The following is a 20,028-nucleotide window of genomic DNA, read 5'->3' on the forward strand; positions in this document are numbered from 1 at the left end:
ATTTGTAGCCAAATATTGGAAACAAATGTTCATCAGGAACAAAAAGAAGTTCTTACGATGTGACACTATACATCTGCAAAATGCAACTATGAGATCCACATGTTATTAACAGAAGGATCTAAAAAAAAATTGCATTGAGGGGGAAAAAGAAGTTGCAGGATGATACATACAGTGACTTTGTAAATTCGAATTAAAATTTCTTGAAATTTAGTACTTTATATTGGTAATGAATACATACGTGTATGTTAACGTTTTTGAAATGGAGAAATACAGGCCAAACTTTTGATAGTGGTAGCCTGTGAAGAGCAAGAGGGGAAGGGAATAAGTATGGGAGGTAGGGTGGGGAGGGGGCTTCAGCTTTTTATATAAAACATCCATTTCTCTTGAAGACTGCAAGTAAATATATGAAGATACTGGCTAATTCTGGATTGTGGTATATGGATATCTTGTCTTATTTTTTGTACTTTTCTGTATTTTTAAAATTTCTCAAAGTTAATAAGAATGGGAGTGAGGATGGAACTCTGTACCTGTAGAAGTTATGTTATAATGGACTAATTCCCAATCAAATACTAAACTTTTTATAGAAAATATTTCTAAAATTTTATCAACAATGAGTGGATGGACTTGCTCTCTATGTAATATGAAATTATCTATTTTATTAAAATTAAAATGACAGCATACTACAAAAAAAAAAAAAACTAAGTTTCCTCAACAAGACTCCTAAAGCGCAAGAAGTAAAATCAAGAATCAATAAATGGGATGGAATCAAACTGGAAATCTTGTTCACCACAAAAGAACAATTAAGAACACAAAGCCTACAGAATGGAAGAAAATCATTGCCACCTGCACCCCAGATAGAGTATTAATCTCCAGGATATATAAAGAAATCAAAAAACACAAAAAAATCAAATAACCCAATCAATAAATGGGCAAAGGAACTGAACAGGCACTTCACAGAAGAAGAAATATATGAAAAAAAACGTTCAACATCTCTAGCAATTAGAGAAATGCAAATTAAAGCTACACTGAGATTCCATTTCACTCCAGAGTGGCATTTATCAAGAAATCAAATAACAATAAATATTGGGAGGATATGGGGGAAATGGTTCCCTAATACATTGCTGGTGGGGCTGCAAATTGGTGCAGTCACTGCTATAGAAAGCATTATGGAGATTCCTCAAAAAAAATGGAACCACCATTTCACCCAGTTATCTCACTCCTCTGTATATACTCAAAGGACTTAAAATCAGCATACTATATTGACACAGTCACATCAATGTTTATGGCAGCACAATTCACAATAGCCAAATTATGGAACCAACCTAGATGCCCTTCAACAGATGAATGGATAAAGAAAATGTAGGCAATGGTATATTACTTAACCATAAAGAAGAATGAAATTATGGCATTTGCCAGTAAATGAATGGAACTGGAGAATATCATGCTAAGTGAAACAAGCCAATACCCCCAAAATCGAAGGGTGAATGTTCTCTCTGATATGTGGATGCTAACCCACAATAAGGGGAGGGGGCTAGAGAATAGAAGAAGTTCATTGGATTAGACAAAGGGGAATGAAGGGAAGGGAGGGGCCTGGAAATAGGAAAGATATTAGAATGAATTGGCCACAACTTTCCTTTGTTCATATATGAATACACAACTGTGAAACTTCGAATCTTGTACAGCCACAAGAATGGGATCCTAAATCATACTCCATGTATGTATAATATGTCAGAATACACTCTACTGTCATGTATATCTAAACAGAATAAATAAAATTTTAAAAAATTCATTTTACCCCAGTCAGAATGGCAACTATCAAGAATACAAATAATATCAAATATTGGTGAGGAGGTGGGGGGAAAGGTACACTCCTACATTGTTGGTGGGACTGCAAAAAGTGCAACCACTCTGAAAAGCAGTATGGGCATTACTCAGAAAACTAGAAATGGAGGGCTGGGGATGTAGCTCAGTTGGTGGAATGCTTTCCTCCCATGCACAAGGCCCTGGGTTTAATCCTGAGCACCACAAAAAAAAAAAAAAAGGAATGGAATCACCACTTGACCGAGTTATCCCACTCCTTGGTTATACCCAAAGGTCTTTTTTTTTTTTTTTTTTAATTTTTTATTGTTGGTTGTTCAAAACATTACAAATTTCTTGACATATCATATTCCACACTTTGATTCAAGTGGGTTATGAACTCCCACCTTCACCCCATACACAGATCGCAGAATCACATCAGTTACACATCCATTGATTTACATATTGCCATACTAGTGTCTGTTGTGCTCCGCTGCCTTTCCCATCCTCCACCCAAAGGTCTTAAAATCAGCATACTGCAGTGATGCAGCCACATAAGTGTTTATGGCAGTACAATTCACAATAGCCAAGCTATGGAACCAATCTAGGTGCCCTTCAACAGATGAATGGATAAGGAAAATGTGATATATATACACCATGGAGTATTATTCAGCCATAAAGAAGAATTAAATTATGACATTTGCCAAGGGAGATTATCTTGCTAAGTGAAATAAGCCAGTCTCAAAAAAAATCAAAGATCAAATGTTTTCTCTCAATGTGGAAGCTAATCCAAAATAAAACAGGGGGAAGGGAAAATTTCGGGACTTGAGTTGTGGCTCAGTGTTAGAGTGCTCGCCTAGCGCATGTGGGGTACTGGGTTCCATCCTCAGCACTACATAAAAATGAAATAAAGATACAGTGTCCACCTACAACTAAAAAATAAATATTTTTTTTAAAGGGGGAATTTCATCAAAATAAAGGAAAGATCAGTAGAGTAGATGAAGGAGATTAAGGGGGAGGAAGAAGGGACAGGAAAAGGGAAGAACAGTGGAATGAATTTGATGAACTTCTATACGTACATACATGAATATACCACAGTGGATCCCAACATCAAGCATACCCACAAGACACTAATTAAACAAAAAAAACCAACTAAATAAATTGCAGAAAGTTCTATAGAGCAGAGGGAGCAAGGGGAAGGTGGAGGAGGGGGAGGAGGGAAGTGCTGGGGAAAACAGTTGTTGGGATAGTGGCATTCTCTGACTTTAAAAAATTTATCTTTTGCTGAGCACTGTGGCACACAGCAGTAATTGCAGGGGCTCAGGAGGCTGAGTCAGGAGGATTGCAGGTTCAAAGCCAGCTTCAGCAACTTATTGAGGCCCTAAGCAACTAAGCAAGACCCTGTCTCAAAATAAAAAAAAAATTTAAAAAGGGTTGGGGATGTGGTTCAGAGGTTAAGTGCCCCTATACTGAATCCCTAGTACCCCCAAATTTATCTTTTTAATTTTATCATTTGAATATAAATATGCTATAAAAGTGGTCAGTGTTAAAGCATTTTAATTTTCCTAGAATTGATGAGATCACTTCTTTTCCAAATGTTCATTTGGGATAAACTAATTGCTGCCAAACTCATTCTCCCATTTTCTTTTTTTTTGCCTAATGTAACTGTCAGGGTTTTGTTCCTTGGCTTCTGTTTTTCTGGAATATCCCATTAGTAGCAATGACTCCTTTCTTTGAAACTCCCTTTTCTATATATTAATACTTCACCATCTGATTTACTGCAAACTATCATTTTCTGCCCTCAAAGTTAGCCTCCATATCATCATACTCTTCCTAAAGCATCAATTTTATTCTTCACTCTATTTAAAGTCAGAAAGAGCTAGGGATATAACTCAGTGCTAAAGACAAGAACTTGCTAGCATGTGTGAGGCCCTGGCTTTGATCCCCAGCAATGCAAACAAAACAAACCAACGCAAAAACATAAAGATCCCTATGATTTTTTTTTAAAGGAGCCACATTTATCAGCACATTATTTATGATTTCCTATAATCTCATTGATTTATTCATGCATCTGGATTTCCCACTACTTTGCAACATAAATCTTGTGGATTAGTTTTATAAGTTACTTATATGAAATGATCTTTCTTTCTTTTTTAAAAATATTTTTTAGTTGTAGTTGGACAAATACCTTTATTTTATTCATTTATTTTTATGTGGTGCTGAGAATCAAACCCAGTGCCTCACACATGCTAGGTGAGTGCTCTACCGCTGAGCCACAACCCCAGCTCCTCCCAACCCCCTCCTCGAAACGATCTTTCTTATTTGTGCTTTTTTTTTTTTTTTTTTCCCTTATTGCTGGGGATTGAACAAGGGCCTTGCTCAGGCTATTCAAGTACTCTGCCACTGAGCTATATCTCGAGCCCTCTTATTTAGCTTTCTCTATCGTTCCTTTTCCCTCAAAACATGCTTTTTTCTTCTACTGCCTTTCCAAGTTCTCCCCATTTTGCTGAATTCAGTTTAGACTTCTCCCTTCACAGGATTTCTGAAGTTGACAGACTTGATCAATCTCTTTTCAAAATCACTTGGTATTTAAGCATTTATTACATTTTATATTATACTTTGTCATTATCTTATTCTGTATATCTTATAAGGTTTTTGCCTAACAAAATTATTTTTTTTAAACAGCAACATTTACATCCTAACATTTATTCTAACCCCTCACTAAACATAGTAAACTTTCAAGAAATACTTTGTGATCAAAATAGTATTGTTGACCAAATATAGATAACAAAGGTTAGATCAGTTAAAGAAAATAGCACTCTTTTTTTTGGGGGGGGGGGGTACTGGAATTGAACTCAGAGATGCTTAACCACTGAGCCACATCCCCACCCCTTTTTATATTTTATTTAGAGACAGAGTCTTGCTAAGTTGCTTCTGGTCTCACTAAGTTGCTGAGGCTTGCTTTGAACTTGCAGTCCTCCTGCTTCAGCCTCCTGAGCTGCTGGGATTACGGCCGTGCAGGCAAAAAATAGCTCTCTTAAGAGATTTTTTATATATCTACAATTGATACTTTCTGAAGATACTTCTTTAGAAACTCAAACTCAATCTTTTTTTTTTTTTTAATGGTACTGGGAATTGAACTCAGGGGCACTCAACCACTGAGCCACATCCCCAGCCCAGTTTTGTATTTTATTTAGAGACAGGGTCTCACTGAATTACTTAGTGCCTCGATAAATTGCGGAGGCTGGCTTTGAACTTGTGATCCTCTTGCCTCTGCCTCCCAGCAGCTGGGATTATAGGCATGGGTCACCACGCCCAGCCTCAAACTCAGTCTTTTAAAAATATGATTTTAGGGGCTGGTTATGTAACTCAGTGATAATGTATGTGTAGCATGCACAAGACTCTGTGTTTGATCCCTAGCACATGCATGTGTATATACATCTACATATACACAATTGTCTCTTAAAAATATATCTGGTTCTCTTATTATGTATTAGTTATATAATGCTATATAACATATCACTCCAACATTTTAGTGACTTCAATCAGTAAACATGTATTTATCTCACAAAACCTGTAGATCAGGAATTTGGGTTAGGTTTAGCTAGGTTGCCCTAATTCAGGTTATAGCAGGGAGTTCCAGTCAAGGTGCTGACCAGGGCTGCAGGTTCAAATGAAGGTACAGCTTAGGAGAATCGTCTTCTAATCATTTACACAGTTGTTGACAAGATATAGTTCCCCATGGGTTGTTGGACTGAGGTCCTTAGTTCTTTCCTGGCTATTGACTAAAAATGTCCCCAGGTCCTTGCCATAGGAGCAGCTCATGGCAGCTGTTCCTTCTCAGGTGAAAGAACAGAACTACAAAAGCTACAATATTTTATATTCTAATTTTTAATGGGACAACTCATTTCTTCTGCCATTTTTTAAAAATATATTTTTTAATTGTAGATGGACACAATACCTTCATTTTATTTTTTATGTGGTGCTGAGGATCAAATCCAGTGCCCCACACATGCTAGGCAAGCACTCTACCATTGAGCTACAGCCCCAGCCCTCTTCTGTCATTTTATTTATTAGAATTGAGTTAGTAAATTCATTCTATGCTCAGGGAAAGAGGATTATACAAAGAAGCTGGAAAATATAACTCATCAGTAGAGTACTTGTATTGCATGTACAAGGCCTTGGGTTCTATGATCCCCAGCCTAGTGGGAGGAAAAAATAGTGGTAGAATATCAGGAGGTTGGAGATCATTGAGGCCCATCTTAGAGGTTGTTTTCCTTAACTAGGCTCTTCTTTTATCCACTAGAAACTTTGGCCTCTGGAAAAAAAGAGTTACTTATCTGAGTCTTTCCCAGTAATCATTCTCTTTGCACCTAAACTTTAGTCTATGGTAACATGTCCAGGATTATTTCATGCTATTTTATATAATGCTCTGAATCCTGGCGCTACTATGGTGATATTCAGGAGAACATGCAGTCTCTTATCAAAATAAACATTGAATCCAAATGAAATATAGGATTCAAATATAACATTTTTGTTCCAGTTATTTGAATAAATAAGATATAGCATATGCTCAAAATAAAGCATATTTTCAATTAAATCTTTTTCTTTTAAAGTTTTTTTAACCTTTATTTTATTTATGTGGTGCTGAGGATCAAACCCAATGCCTTACACATGCTAGACAAGAGCTCTACCACTGTGTTACAACCACAGCCCCTTCAATTAAATCTGTCAAAACCTCAACATGGGGTGGTTGTGGTTCAGTGGTAGAGTGCATGCCTGGCACGTGTGAAGCACTAGGTTTGATCCTCAGCACCTTATAAAAATAAGTAAATAAAGTAAAAGTATTATTCATCTACAACTACAAAAAGAAATTTTAAATAAAAAAACAAAACAAAACTCAACATGAAGTTGGGGATGTAGCTCAGTGGTAGAATATTTGCCTGACATTCATGAAAGCCCTGCATGGGGCTTTATTTCCAGCATTGCCAAAAAGCAATACACATAATGTGCTGTGTAAAGACTCAAAAACATTTTTTGTAAATTGACTTACTTATACATGTCCATCAACCAATTAATTTAATGCTTTTGGAGTCCTTCTACATATGCAGAATGAAATCATTGTTGGTTAGACTTTACTATCTTAAAGTTCTAATTGAAAACACACAAATAATATATTAATGTTCATAGGAATTCTTTTGTGATCAGAGTTGGAAAGTTTAACACAATACTTGATGAAGTCTTTAAAAGTTTATTTTGAATTAGAAAAATAAAGGTTATATTAAAGCAATTTTATTAGCTTGTTAGCAGTTTGGGAGGTTGGGTTAGAACTAGTTCAATATCTCAATGTTTCTTTCAAAACAAATAAGGTAAATGAAAAATTTAAACATTAAAAAGAGACAAGTGCTGGGCAAGTGCTCATGCCTATAATACCAGCAACTCAGGAAGCTGAGGCAGGAGGATCAAGTTCAAGGCCCAGCCTCATCAACTTAGTGAGACCATACCTCAAATTTTTAAAAAGGGCTGGAGATATGACTTAGTAGTAAGTAGGGCGCTCCTGAGTTCAATTCCCCAGACAATCAAAAAATTTAAAAATAATATTTTTTGTTGTGCACCTGTAATCTCAGCAACCTGGGAGGCTGAAGCAGGAGGATCACAAATATAAGGCCTCAGCAGTTTAATGAGGCTATAAGCAATTTAGTGAGAGCCTTTCAAAATAAACAATAAAACTGGTTGGAGATAATGCTCTGTGATAAATTTCCCCTGGGGTCAGTCTCCAGTTCATGAGGATGTGTAGTGGGGTAAGGAGTGAGACCAAATTAAAATACATATTTTTAAATATCCATTTTTTAATGCAAAAAAATTTAGGTTTTTCTGAGTTTTGGATATTTAACATACTTATAACACCCACTGTTAATGAAATAATTAGAGGAATATTTGATTGATAGCAATAGAAGTTGTTACAATGTTTGGGAGTAGTAATATATAAAGAAACTCAAATGTATTATAAAATGGGAGATAAGAAAAATTTAATGGTGTTTTTAAGTACATTGAAAAAAAAATCTGAGGATAGCAAACAGTTATTGCTTTTCTCTGGATAGAATTGAGGGGTCAACATTTATATCCTCTATTGATCCAGTGTTTAAAAATTTATAATTGAAAGCTTAATTTTATAAACAAAAAAATTAACACTTAAAAAGGCAATTTCACAATTTTGTTTTTACAGGAGATTACATGCTTGATTCGAAGCCAAAAGAAATTTCAGAAATTCAACGTTTAAATTATGAGCAGGTAATAAATGTGACTTTTATTATATTAAGATATTTAATTTTTATGTTATGAATATATTCATTGTTTTCTCTAGCAGTGACTTGCAGTCTTTTCTATAAAAGACTAAATAGTAAAAATTTTAGGTTTTTATAGTAAATATTTAATAGTAAAATTTTGCAGGCCAAATATGGTCAGTGTCTGTCGCATATTCTTTGTTTTCTTTTTTCCTTACCCTTTAAATATGTAAGAACCCTTAGTGCACAGTCAGATTTGGCCCATAGGCCATACTTAAGATTCCTGGTTTCTGTGAATACATATGCTATAGAGGATGACATGTCAATACTAGATGAGTGGGGAATAATAACCTGGTAATTTTTTGAAAAACTGACTTTCACATATATGTGTCATTTCCTTTGCTTATATTTATTTTTCAATTATGTTTTTCTTTTTCTGTTCTTTCTTTTTTTCTTTTCTTTTTTCAGTGCTGAGAATCAAACCCAGGGCCTCCCAAGTATTCTAGGCAGGCACTGTACGACTTAACTATACCCAAGTTTTGTTTAGGAGAAAATTGAGCAAGTAATGTTTCTGGTATGTCATTAGGACACATTTTGCTGCTTTGTAGTTTCAATATGTCCACATTTCTTGTTATGTTCTTTAGAGATCCTGTTCTTTACTAGGTTCAAAATCATTAGAGCTGGAAGAAAGCAAGCAGACTTTGTTTTCTTCAGTATTCCTCTTTACTTGGAAAGAGAATGAGGAAAAAATTGCTTCATTTAGTGGGAGGAAGTCTCAGCCAGGGAAGAAATAAACATTACTAGAACCTTCTTAATCACTTTTTAAAAAATATTTTTTGTTTTAGTTGTAGATGGACAAAATACCTTTATTTTATTTGTTTATTTTTATGTGGGGCTGAGGATCAAACCCAGGGCCTCACATGTGCAGGGCAAGTGCTCCACCACTGAGCTACAACCCCAACCCTGCTTACTCACTTTTTTTTTTTGTTTGTTTGTTTATAGACCTTTACTTTATTTATTTATATGCGCTGCTGAGAATTGAACCCAGTGCCTCACACATGCCAGGGAAGTGTGCTACCACTGAGCCACCCCTCCCGCCCCCCTGTTTACTCACTTGAAAAGTATATTTTTAAATATACTTTCATTAGTTAAAAAGAAAGCAAAATCTATTTCAGTATTGCAAAATTTTTTGGATTTTAATGTTCAGATAATTTTGTCCTAATAGAATTGAAAAGTCAACATCTTGAATTTCATTGTTATCCAAGATAGGAAATCTATATCTAAAGCCAAATAAATTTGTATGCCAAGTAATTTGAATTTTGTTAGGAGAGAGCTGTGGAATTAGCTCATTGAAGCCCTAAGTTCAGTCCTCAGCACTGACCCCACCAGAAAACTTTTTGGAATAATTTGTAGTTTAAAGCAATGATTTCCAAACATTTTTAGGAATAGAAACCATTTGTCAAGTGAAATCTTTTTTTTTTTTTTTTTTTTTTTAATACAGGGGTTGATCCCAGGGGTGCTTTACCACTGAACTATATCCCCAGCCCTTTTTATGTTTTTTAAATTTTTTTAAGCTTTCTTTCTTTCTTTCTTTTATTAAATATTTATTTTTTAGGTGTAGTTGGACACAATGCCTTTATTTTATTTACTTATTTTTATGTGGTGCTGAGGATCGAACCCAGGGCCTCTCACATGATAGGCAAGCTCTCTACCACTCAGCCACAGCTCCAGCCCCAAAAGCTTTCTTTTTTTAAAGAAATAACTTTATTTCATTTATTTATCTTTTCATGTGGTGCTAAGGAATTGAACCCAGTGCCTCCCATGTCGTAGGCAAGCGCTCTACCACTGAGCTACCACCCCATCCCCTTTTTATTTATTAATTTTCAGACAGGATCTTGCTAAGTTGATTAGGGCCTGTTTCTGAAGCTGGCCTTGAACTTGTGATCCTCCTACCTCAATCTCCCAAGTTGCTGTGATTATAGGTGTGTGCAGTCCACCCAGCTCAAATGAAATATTATTTATATAAGCCCCTAATATATAAAACCAGTAAATGATACTTTATAAGTATAAGATTATAAGGTTTAATTTATATAATTGATTTATCAAATTTATATAATTTCTTATTGAAATCAGGCTTTTCAATTAATGACAGATTTAAAATTAGAAATTATGAATGATGATTGCAGTTTTCTGTCAACCTCTGAATTCATTTTACTTCTGTTTCACATTCTTGAGAAATGATTAACAGATGTTTTCGAATGATATTAGTATTTTGTTTAAGTTCATCTTGCAGTCAGTCTCAGGATACACTTTCATTACAATGATTTAGACTCTTAAAAAGAGTGGTTGGAAGTTTTGTCTTGTAGTTGAGAGAAACAATATTTAACAATTGCTTGCATTTCCTAAAACTATCAGGCCAAAAGTACTCTTCACTTAAAATAAGCACTAAAAGTATTTATGAGGTTATTATTACACTACTATTAGTTTTGAGAATAGTATGAACCAAGCTGATATGCTGAATCTAAACTAGTGTTTAATGTTCTACAGGCATGAGGTAATAGTGTTCTTTTTTTGTAATTTTATATGAGCAGATATGGTCAAACCTTAATTTTAGAAAAGCCAATGCAGAGCTGCCATCTTCCCAAGTTTTAACTTTTTACTAGAAGATGTAAATAAACAACATGTTTTTTCAGTTTAATTTAATGTTAAACACCATCATAGTACAAGAAAACATGATATGCATGTCAACAAATTTTTAAATAACTGCAAAGACTTTTTTTAAATTTTTATTTTTTATTAGTTGCTCAAGACAATACAATGATCTTGACATATCATACATTTGATTCAAATGGGGTGTGAATTCTCATTTTTCCACGTGTACAAATTGCAGGATCACGTTGGTTATACAGCCACATATATACATACAGCAATACTAGTGTCTGTTGTATTCTGCTGCCCTCCCTATCCCCCCCTCCCCTGCCCTCCCCTCCCCTCCCCTCCCATCACTTCTCTCTACCCAATCTACTGTGACACATTTCTCTCTCTCTCTTTTTCCTTCCCCATCACACCATCATATATGTATATTGTATAACGATGAGGGTCTCCTTCCATCTTCCCTGCAATTCCCCTTCTCCCTCCCATTCCCTCCCACCTCTTCCCTGTTTAGTGGTAATCTTCTTCTCATGCTCTTCCTCCCTACTCTGTTTTGAGTCACCTCCCTTATATCAGAGAAGACATTCAGCATTTGTTTTTTAGGGCTTGGCTAACTTCACTTAGCATAATCTGCTCTAATGCCATCCATTTCCCTGCAAATGCTATGATTTTGTTATTTTTTAGTGCTGAGTAATATTCCATTGTGTATAAATGCCACATTTTTTTTAATCCATTCATCTATTGAAGGGCATCTAGGTTGGTTCCACAGTCTAGCTATTGTGAATTGTGCTGCTATGAACATTGATGTAGCTGTGTCCCTGTAGTATGCTCTTTTTAAGTCTTTTGGGTATAGTCCAAGAAGGGGAATAGCTGGGTCAAATGGTGGTTCCATTCCCAGCTTTCCAAGGAATTTTCATACTGCCCTCCAAATTGGCTGCACCAATTTGCAGCCCCACCAGCAATGTATGAGTGTACCTTTCTCCCCCGAATCCTTGCCAGCACTTATTGTTGTTTAACTTCATAATGGCTGCGATTCTTATTGGAGTGAGATGGTATCTTAGAGTGGTTTTAATTTGCATTTCTCTGATTGCTAGCAATGGTGAGCATTTTTTCGTGTATTTGTTAATTGATTGTATATCCTCTTCTGAGAAGTCTCTGTTCAGGTCCTTGGTCCATTTGTCGATTGGGTTATTTGTTTTTTTGTTGTTTAACTTTTTGAGTTCTTTGTATATCCTAGAGATTAGTGTTCTATCTGAAGTGTGAGGGGTAAAAATTTGTTCCCAGGATGTAGGCTCCCTATTTACCTCACTTATTATTTCTCTTGCTGAGAAAAAACTTTTTAGTTTTTCTCATTTGTTGATTCTTGATTTTAACTCTTGTGCTATAGGTGTCCTATTAAGGAATTTGGAGCCCGACCCCACGAGATGGAGATTAGGGCCAACTTTTTCTTAAATTTAAAATATTTCCTCATTTTAGAAATACCTTGGGGAGGAGTTCTAAGAAACAGTTTAACCACTATCTTAAAGGATCCAGTAGTAATTTTTTTTATGATGTAAGCAATCATCCCTCAAATTTATATTTTATAATATTAATTATCATTGTGGAATTAGGAACCAGGTGACAAAAGATTTATCCCTCTTAATCCTTTGTTTATACATTTATTTTGTATCAGTTTTATAAATCTCTATAAAGATAATAAAACTATCAAATAGTACTATCAAATACTATTCAGTTATTTTAATACTAAATAACCATAATAAACATAGCAAGTATATGAAGATATAAGCATGAGCTCAGGAACCATGAGAAATTACACTATCCCCTACCAGGCATGGTGGCACCTGCCTTTAATTCCAGCTACTTAGGAAGCTGAGACAGGTGAGGACAGCCTGGACAATTTAGGAAGACCTTATCTCAAAAATAAAAAATAAAAAGGGATGGGGATGTAGCTCAGTGATAGACCACCCCTGGGTTGAATCCCTACTGCCACAAGGAAAAAAAGAGAGAGAGAGAGAGAGAGAGAGAGAGAGAGAGAAAAGTAAAAGTAAAGAAATTATAATGTCCCCAAAGGAAGGTGGGTGATTAGCAGCCAAGAATTTAACAAAAATAGAAGAAAAATTTGGTGGTAGAATTACAATCCTTAGCTTGCTCAATATTGTTCACATTTTTTTCAGATTCATAATTGTTGTGGCTTTAGAAAAGGTTTTACAACACTTAAGGGAAAAATGTGAACTGAATGTTTTTAAGAGTTAACTTTTGGGAAGACTGAGAAAATATATTGTTTTAGGGTACTGTGAAGATAAAGTGTTATCCACTGTAAAAACAGTGTTATCCTATTTATAAAAATGTGTCATTTATACATTTAAAACATTTTACTAATTTGTTTGCAGTCTGTACAGTTTCTTAAAATGGGATTTAATAAGTTATTTGGTAAAACCAGAACATTAATTTTATGACCTAAAATTTGCCTTCTTTAAATTCCAGAGATGCTCCCTAATTTGTTGTTGTTGTTGTTTGGCACCAGGAATTGAACCCAAGGGTGCTTAACCACTGAGATACATCCCCAACCCATTTTTATTTTTTGAGACAAGGTCTTATTAAGTTGCTTAGGTCCCATTAATAAGTTGCTGAGGCTGGCTTTGAACTCATGACTCTTCTGCTTCAGCCTCCCAAATTGCTAGGATTAGAGGTGTGTGCCACCACACCCAGCCCTACTTTTAATATAAGAAAGGTTTATTTCATATTTATCCTTTCTACTATAAGCCCTTCCAGTAGTCCTATTTTATATCTACTTAAATACTACTACTTTTATGTCTTCTAGCATACTGTCTGATAAGCTGTAGAGATTCTGTAAAAGTTTATTAAATTTTATATATTTTTAAAATTTTTTCTATCAAATATGTTCTCCATACAGATATTCATATTTATTTTATTAAAATGTTTAGAAAAAATGTTTTAAAATTGTCTTCATTACTGACTTACATGATCACATTTACTGAGAACTGTGGACAGAATGACCCCTTAATTAGGGCAGTAAGTCTCTGATCCACTTTCTGCCTGGCTCTCAGACTTCATCTCTACAACTTTTCATCTCATTTATTTTAATCTAGCATTATTGGACTCCTATGCTGTAATAAATTCATTTCTGCATCAGAATTTGTGCACTGTCCACTTTGTCTAGAATGGTCTTTTCCAAGGGCTTCCCAAGACTTTCACTTTAGTTTCTATTTAACTATCATTTTTTAAGAAGCCTTCCTGTTTTCCTTTAGATTCAAGGCATTCACTGCAAAATTGTGGGGAAAGAGTAGGGAATTTCCATGTACCTCCTGTACTTCCATATACCTCATGTACAGCATCCCCCACTATCAGCATCCCATCAGAGTTGTACATTTGTTATATCATTAATGCACCATTGTCACCCAAAGTTCATGGCATAGCTGTATTCACTTTTGGAACTATACATTCTTTGTATTTTGAGAAATGTATGATGACATGTGTTCACCATTATGATATCATACAGAATATTTTCACTATCCTAAAAATCTTCTGTGCTTTGCCTATTTATCCCTTTCTCTCCCTAAAATCCCTCACAACCACTGATTTTTACTATCTGTAGACTTTCCATTTCCAGAGTGTCATTTGAAATCATACCATTTGTAATATTTGCAGATTGACTTTTTTCACTTAGTAAAATAATTTGTTTCTTCCATGACTTTTCATGACTTAATAGCTTATTAAAAAAACAAAAATTTCAAAAATTTATATTATGAAATTTATCCTTTTGGTCATTTTTAATTATACAGTTTAATAATGTCAGTTATACTCAGCATCGTGTAAAGGATCTTTTTCATCTTGTGAAACTGAAATTTTATACTCATTGAACAACAACAATTCTCCATTTCTCATCCCCTCAAGTCCCTGGAAACCACCATTTTACTCGTTTTTATGATTTTTTTTATTACTGTAGATACTCCATTTAAATGGAGTTATAAGGTATTTGTACTTTTGTGACTGGCTTATTTCATTCCTCATAATGTCCTCAAGGTTCAGCCATGTTGTAGCATTTGACAGAATTTTTCATCTTTTTTTAATGCTGAATAATATTCCACTGTATGTATATATCACTTTTTCTTTATCCATTCATCAGACAACGGGCATTAGGACACTTCCAATTCCCTTTTTTTTTTTTTTTTTTAATTATTTAAACCGAGGATTGGACACCAAGCCACATCCCAGGCCTTTTTATATTTTGTTTAGCGACATGGTCTCAGTAAGTTGCTTAGGGCCTCACTAAATTGCTGAGGCTCGCTTTGAACTTACCATCCTCCTGCATCAGCTTCCTGAGCCTCTGGGGTTACAGGTGTCATGCCCAGCCCCACTTCTTAACTATTGAGAATATGTTGTAATGAATATGGGTCTGCAAATATCTTTTTATGTGTGTGTATGTGATACTGGGAATGGAACCCAGGGTCTTGCATATACTAGGCAAGTAGTCTGCTACTGAGCTATTTTATTTTATTTTATGTTTTGGTACTGGGGATTGAACTCAAAGGCACTCAACCACTAAGCCACATCCCTAGCCCTAATTTGTATTTTATTTAGAGACAGGGTCTCACTGAGTTGCTTAGGGCTTGCTTCACTGTTGCTGAGGCTGGCTTTGAACTCATAATCCTCCTGTTTCAGCCTCCTGAGTCACTCAGATTACAGGCATGTGTCACTGCGCCCGGCAAGCTATTTTATTTTTCAGACAGGGTCTCACTAAATTGTCTAGGTTAGCTTGAATTTGCAATCTTTCTGCCTCAGTCTTCAAAGTACCTGGAATTACAGGTGGTACAACCACACCTGGCTGACTTTAGAAATTGTTTGGTTTGTTGTTGTTTTTCCAGTAACAGAGCTAGAACCCAGGGATGTTCTACCTCTGAGTACAACCCCAACCCTTATTTTTAATTTTGAGACAGGGTTTTGCTAAGTTGCTGAGGCTATCCTTGAATGTTTGATCTTTCTGCCTTAGTCGCCTGAGACACTGGGATTACATAGAAATTCTTTTTACTTTAAACTTTCACATCTAAAATAGGTCCTTCACCCCTTCCACTCTGTACAACCTCAGACTACTCAATTTTTCTTACTAACACTTGACATTGTACTGTAAATTTACATGTTTAGAATGTTACTACATAAGAACAAAATTTTGTTTTATTCACCATTGTATCTTTGGAACTCATGAATGTCTGGAACATAATAGGTACTTAGTAATAAAAATCTATTGAAGAGGGGCTGGGGTTGTGGCTCAGTGGTAGAACGCTCACCTCGCACTTAAGAGACCCTGGATTCAATCCTCAGCACCACATAAAAATAAACAAAATAAAGATATTGTGACCATGTATAACTAAAAAAATATTTTAAAAAATCTATTGAAAAGCTGAATAAATTGGATAAAATGGAAAACTTGTTTTTAAAAATTAAACAGACAACCGAGTCTTCCTGTTTATCCAGGTTGGCCCCAAACTCCTGTGCTCAAGGAGTTCTCCTGCCTCAATTGCCTGAATAGCTGGGACCACAGGGGTATGCTATTTTAGTTGCTTTTGTTTTTATTTTTCTAAACTATATCTTTCCCCCTTTTTTATTTTCAGAATATGAGTGATGCTATGGCAATTTTACACAAACTTCAGACAGGCCTGGATGTAAATGTCAGATTCACTGGTGTTCGAGTATTTGAATATACACCGGAATGCATAGTGTTTGATCTTCTTGATATTCCCTTGTACCATGGGTGGTTAGTGGACCCTCAGGTAAGTAGAAGAATTTAAATTATACACATATAAATATGTAAAATATTAATTTTACAAATTAATCTTATTTATATTTTCTGATGCTTATATTTTTGTGCTTTGATCCAGAATAAGCCAAATCTTGAGGTGAAGGGCATAGACTTCCAAACTATCAAATACCAAAGTCTGCCCAGATTTCTGATCCCACTCACAAGGAATTAGGATCTAACTCCAGAGTTAGACAAATTGTCCCCACAGGATTATCCTCACCTCTCACACCTACCACAAGTTCAGAGGTTTCCCAAGAGTACTCTCAGGTTTAATAATTTTCTAGAAGGATTCCCAAAGTCTGTCCTGGGTTGTGGCTCAGCAGTAGAGCACTCGCCTAGCATGTGTGAGGCCCTGGGTTTCATCCTTAGCACCACATATAAATAAATAAAATAAAGGTATTGTGTCCACCTAACTAAAAAAAAAAAAGCACTGAGTTTAAAAAAAAAGATTCCCAGAGTCCACTGAACCTCTGAAACTTACTGTTACAGGGAAAAGATATAGGTCAGCCAAGAAAAGAACTGAACAGGGCAAAAACTGGGAAGATTCCAAAAAAGCCTCTGTTGTCCTCCAGACATGTTATCTTTTTGAAATTGATATATGACAATATACATGGAATGTTGCCAATCCTGGCCTTCAATGTTAAATTTTTTTATTGAGATTTTATTGCATAAACATGATTGATTGATTGCCCATATGGTTGAATTTAGTCTCCAGCTCTTCCTTTCCAGTGGGCTAAACTGACACCATAGTGTTCATGGGATCCCTATGAGTCACCTCATTAATATAAACTGCAGGGATGGTCCAAGGGACCCATCTCAAATTACAAAGTTTCTCCTATTACTAAGAAAATTCCAAGGGTTTAGAATTTGTTTCCAGGAGACAAACTTCTGGCGTTTGTAAGGTCAGAACTCTCTTTGAGCAAGACCATATTCTTTATTGTACAGCTTTGAAAAGAGATTTTTTTAAAATATATATATATATATATATATATATATATATTTAGTTGTAGATGGACACAATACCTTTATTTTATTTGTTTTTATTTTTATGTGGTGCCAGGGATTGAACCCAGTGCCTTACACATGTTAGGCAAGCACTCTACCACTGAGCCACAACCCTGGCACCTGAAAGAGATTTTTTTAGATCATCCCAACATTTATTTTAAAAGCTGTTTCGTATTCCCATCATTCTTTTTTTTTTAATAATATCTTTGTTTTATTTTTATATGGTGCTGAGGATCGAACCTACTGTCTCACACTTGCAAGGCAAGTGCTCTCCCTCTGAGCCACAATCCCAGCCTTTCATATTCCCGTCATTCTAACTGTTCATTTCTAAATATGCAGAGAACCTTGATATTTACTAGTTCAGCATTCCAGATTGTGCTTCTTAGCAAGTACATCAGGACCCTGATATGAAGTAGATGACACATTCAAGGATAATTGACAGAAGTTTAAGGAAGAGAGTATATTTATTTATAACGATGTGGTCAAAGTTGGGGAAACAAGTGAGGGATAATGAAGCATTGTAGAGTTAACAAGAGCCAAAAACTATTGCTACCCTTAACTCTGAAGAGACTAGGAAAGGATGTAATTAGTAGAACTCAGCCAGACCAATTGTTGAAACATAGGTCTCGAGCTGTGGCCCAGCAGGGGAAGGGTGAAGGTAATACTTAACTCTTTTTTTTTTTAATTTTTTTATTTGTTTTAATTAGTTACACATGACAGTACAATGACCTTGACATTGACTCTCTCTGATTTCCTCCAATATCTCTCATTGGCCAATTGTCTGGTAACTGGAGAGTAAGAATTCCAGTTGCTTTAATCTGTAGAGATTGACCTCTTGGCCAGAGGATGTAGCTCATAATAGAGCACTTACTAGCCTAAGTGAAGCCCTGGTGCAATCCCCAGTACCACACCAAAAAAAAAGAAACAATTTCTTTATTATATACTAAATTTTTCTATAGGCTTAGTCTTCTCTAGTCATTCCTTTAATCTGTCTTCTTTCTACTCCTATACTATTTTACTATTTTATTTTTATAATTTTTAAATATAAGGTAAAAAAATGTCAAAATATTATTTATTTGTGAACTTTAAAGAGAAAAAAAAAAGGAGGAGTAGTCACAGCAGATGGGGTCTCACTAAGTTGCTTGAGTGTCTTGCTGAGTTGCTAAGGCTGGCCTTGAATTTGCAATCTTTTTGCCTCAGCCTCTCAAGTCATTGGGATTACAGGTGTGTGCCACTTTGCCCCACTACCTTTTATTATTATTATCATTTTTTTTTGAGAATTTTAATATTTATTTTTTAGTTTTCGGCGGACACAACATCTTTGTTTGTATGTGGTGCTGAGGATCGAACCCGGGCCGCACGCATGCCAGGCAAGCGCAATACCGCTTGAGCCACACATGCAGCCCTATTATTATCATTATTATTAAACATTTAATTTTGAGATAATCGTGGATCCACATGCAGTTATAAGAAATAATGCAGGGCAATTCATTGAACCTTTACCTAGTTTCTACTTTGCAATTTTACTTAAGTAAAATATCAAAACCAGGAAAATGATATTAACAAAGTGAAATACAGAACCACCACCATAAAAATCTTGCCTGTTGCCCTTTTATAGCCACACCTACTTTTCTCCCACCTTCACCTTCTTCATCCTTGGCAACCACTAACCTGTTCTCCACTTCTATAATCTTGTTATTCAACAATAGTATATAAATAAAACAATATGGTATGTAATCTTTTATGATTGCCTTTTTTTTTTTAACTCATCTCTGGAGCATCAGGTAGTTGTATGTATTAATATTTTGTTCCTTTTTATTACTGAATAGTATTCCATGGTGTGGTTATGACACTTTAACTATTTACCTGTCAAACTATTTACCTGTTTGTTTTTCTGTTTCTGGCTATTAAAAATAAAGCTGCTATAGCTGGGGTTGTGGCTCAGTGGTAGAGTGCTCACCTAGCACCACATAAAAATAAATAAATAAAATAAAGGTATTGTATCCAACTACACCTAAAAAAAAATGTTTTTTTTTTTTTTTTTTAAAGAATAAAGCTGCTGTAAACATTTGTGTGCAAGTTTTTGTTTTAATTTCTCTGGATTAAACGTCCAGATGCACAACTGCTAGACCATATGGTAGTGATATGTGTGTGTGTGTGTGTATGTGTGTATGTGTGTAGGAGTCTGCCAAACTATTAATTAGCATGTCTGTACCAAAAAGTGTATATTCCCACCAATAGTATCTGAGTGACCCAGTTTCTCTGCATCCTTGTCAGCATTTGACATTGTCACTATTTTTTATTTTAGACATTGTTATGTAATTATGTTTCATTACTTTTCAGTTGCCTGTCTTTAATCACTAATGATATTGGGAATCTTTTCTTGTGTGCTTGTTTGCTGTTCAGATCTCTTCTTCAATAAAATATCTCTTCATTTCTTTTTCCCATTTTCTAATTAGATTGGTTCTGTTC

At 35.2% G+C, this 20,028-nt stretch overlaps 1 protein-coding gene across 2 annotated transcripts in view; it reads left to right on the forward strand.

Moving 5' to 3' along the window:
- The window catches only part of Mindy2 (MINDY lysine 48 deubiquitinase 2), an 89,364-nt gene that overhangs the window by 24,073 nt on the left and 45,263 nt on the right, over nt 1-20,028 (forward strand). For both annotated transcript variants that reach the window (XM_046460882.2, XM_058584841.1), the window contains exons 3-4: nt 8,024-8,088; nt 16,364-16,522. In XM_046460882.2, the coding sequence (XP_046316838.1) occupies nt 8,024-8,088; nt 16,364-16,522 (224 nt within the window). The remainder of the gene's footprint in view (nt 1-8,023; nt 8,089-16,363; nt 16,523-20,028) is intronic.

This window comes from Marmota monax, unplaced genomic scaffold, assembly GCF_021218885.2.
Source record: "Marmota monax isolate L192 unplaced genomic scaffold, Marmota_monax_Labrador192_F-V1.1 WCK01_AAM20220418_F8-fsc00001, whole genome shotgun sequence".
NCBI lineage: Eukaryota > Metazoa > Chordata > Mammalia > Rodentia > Sciuridae > Marmota > Marmota monax.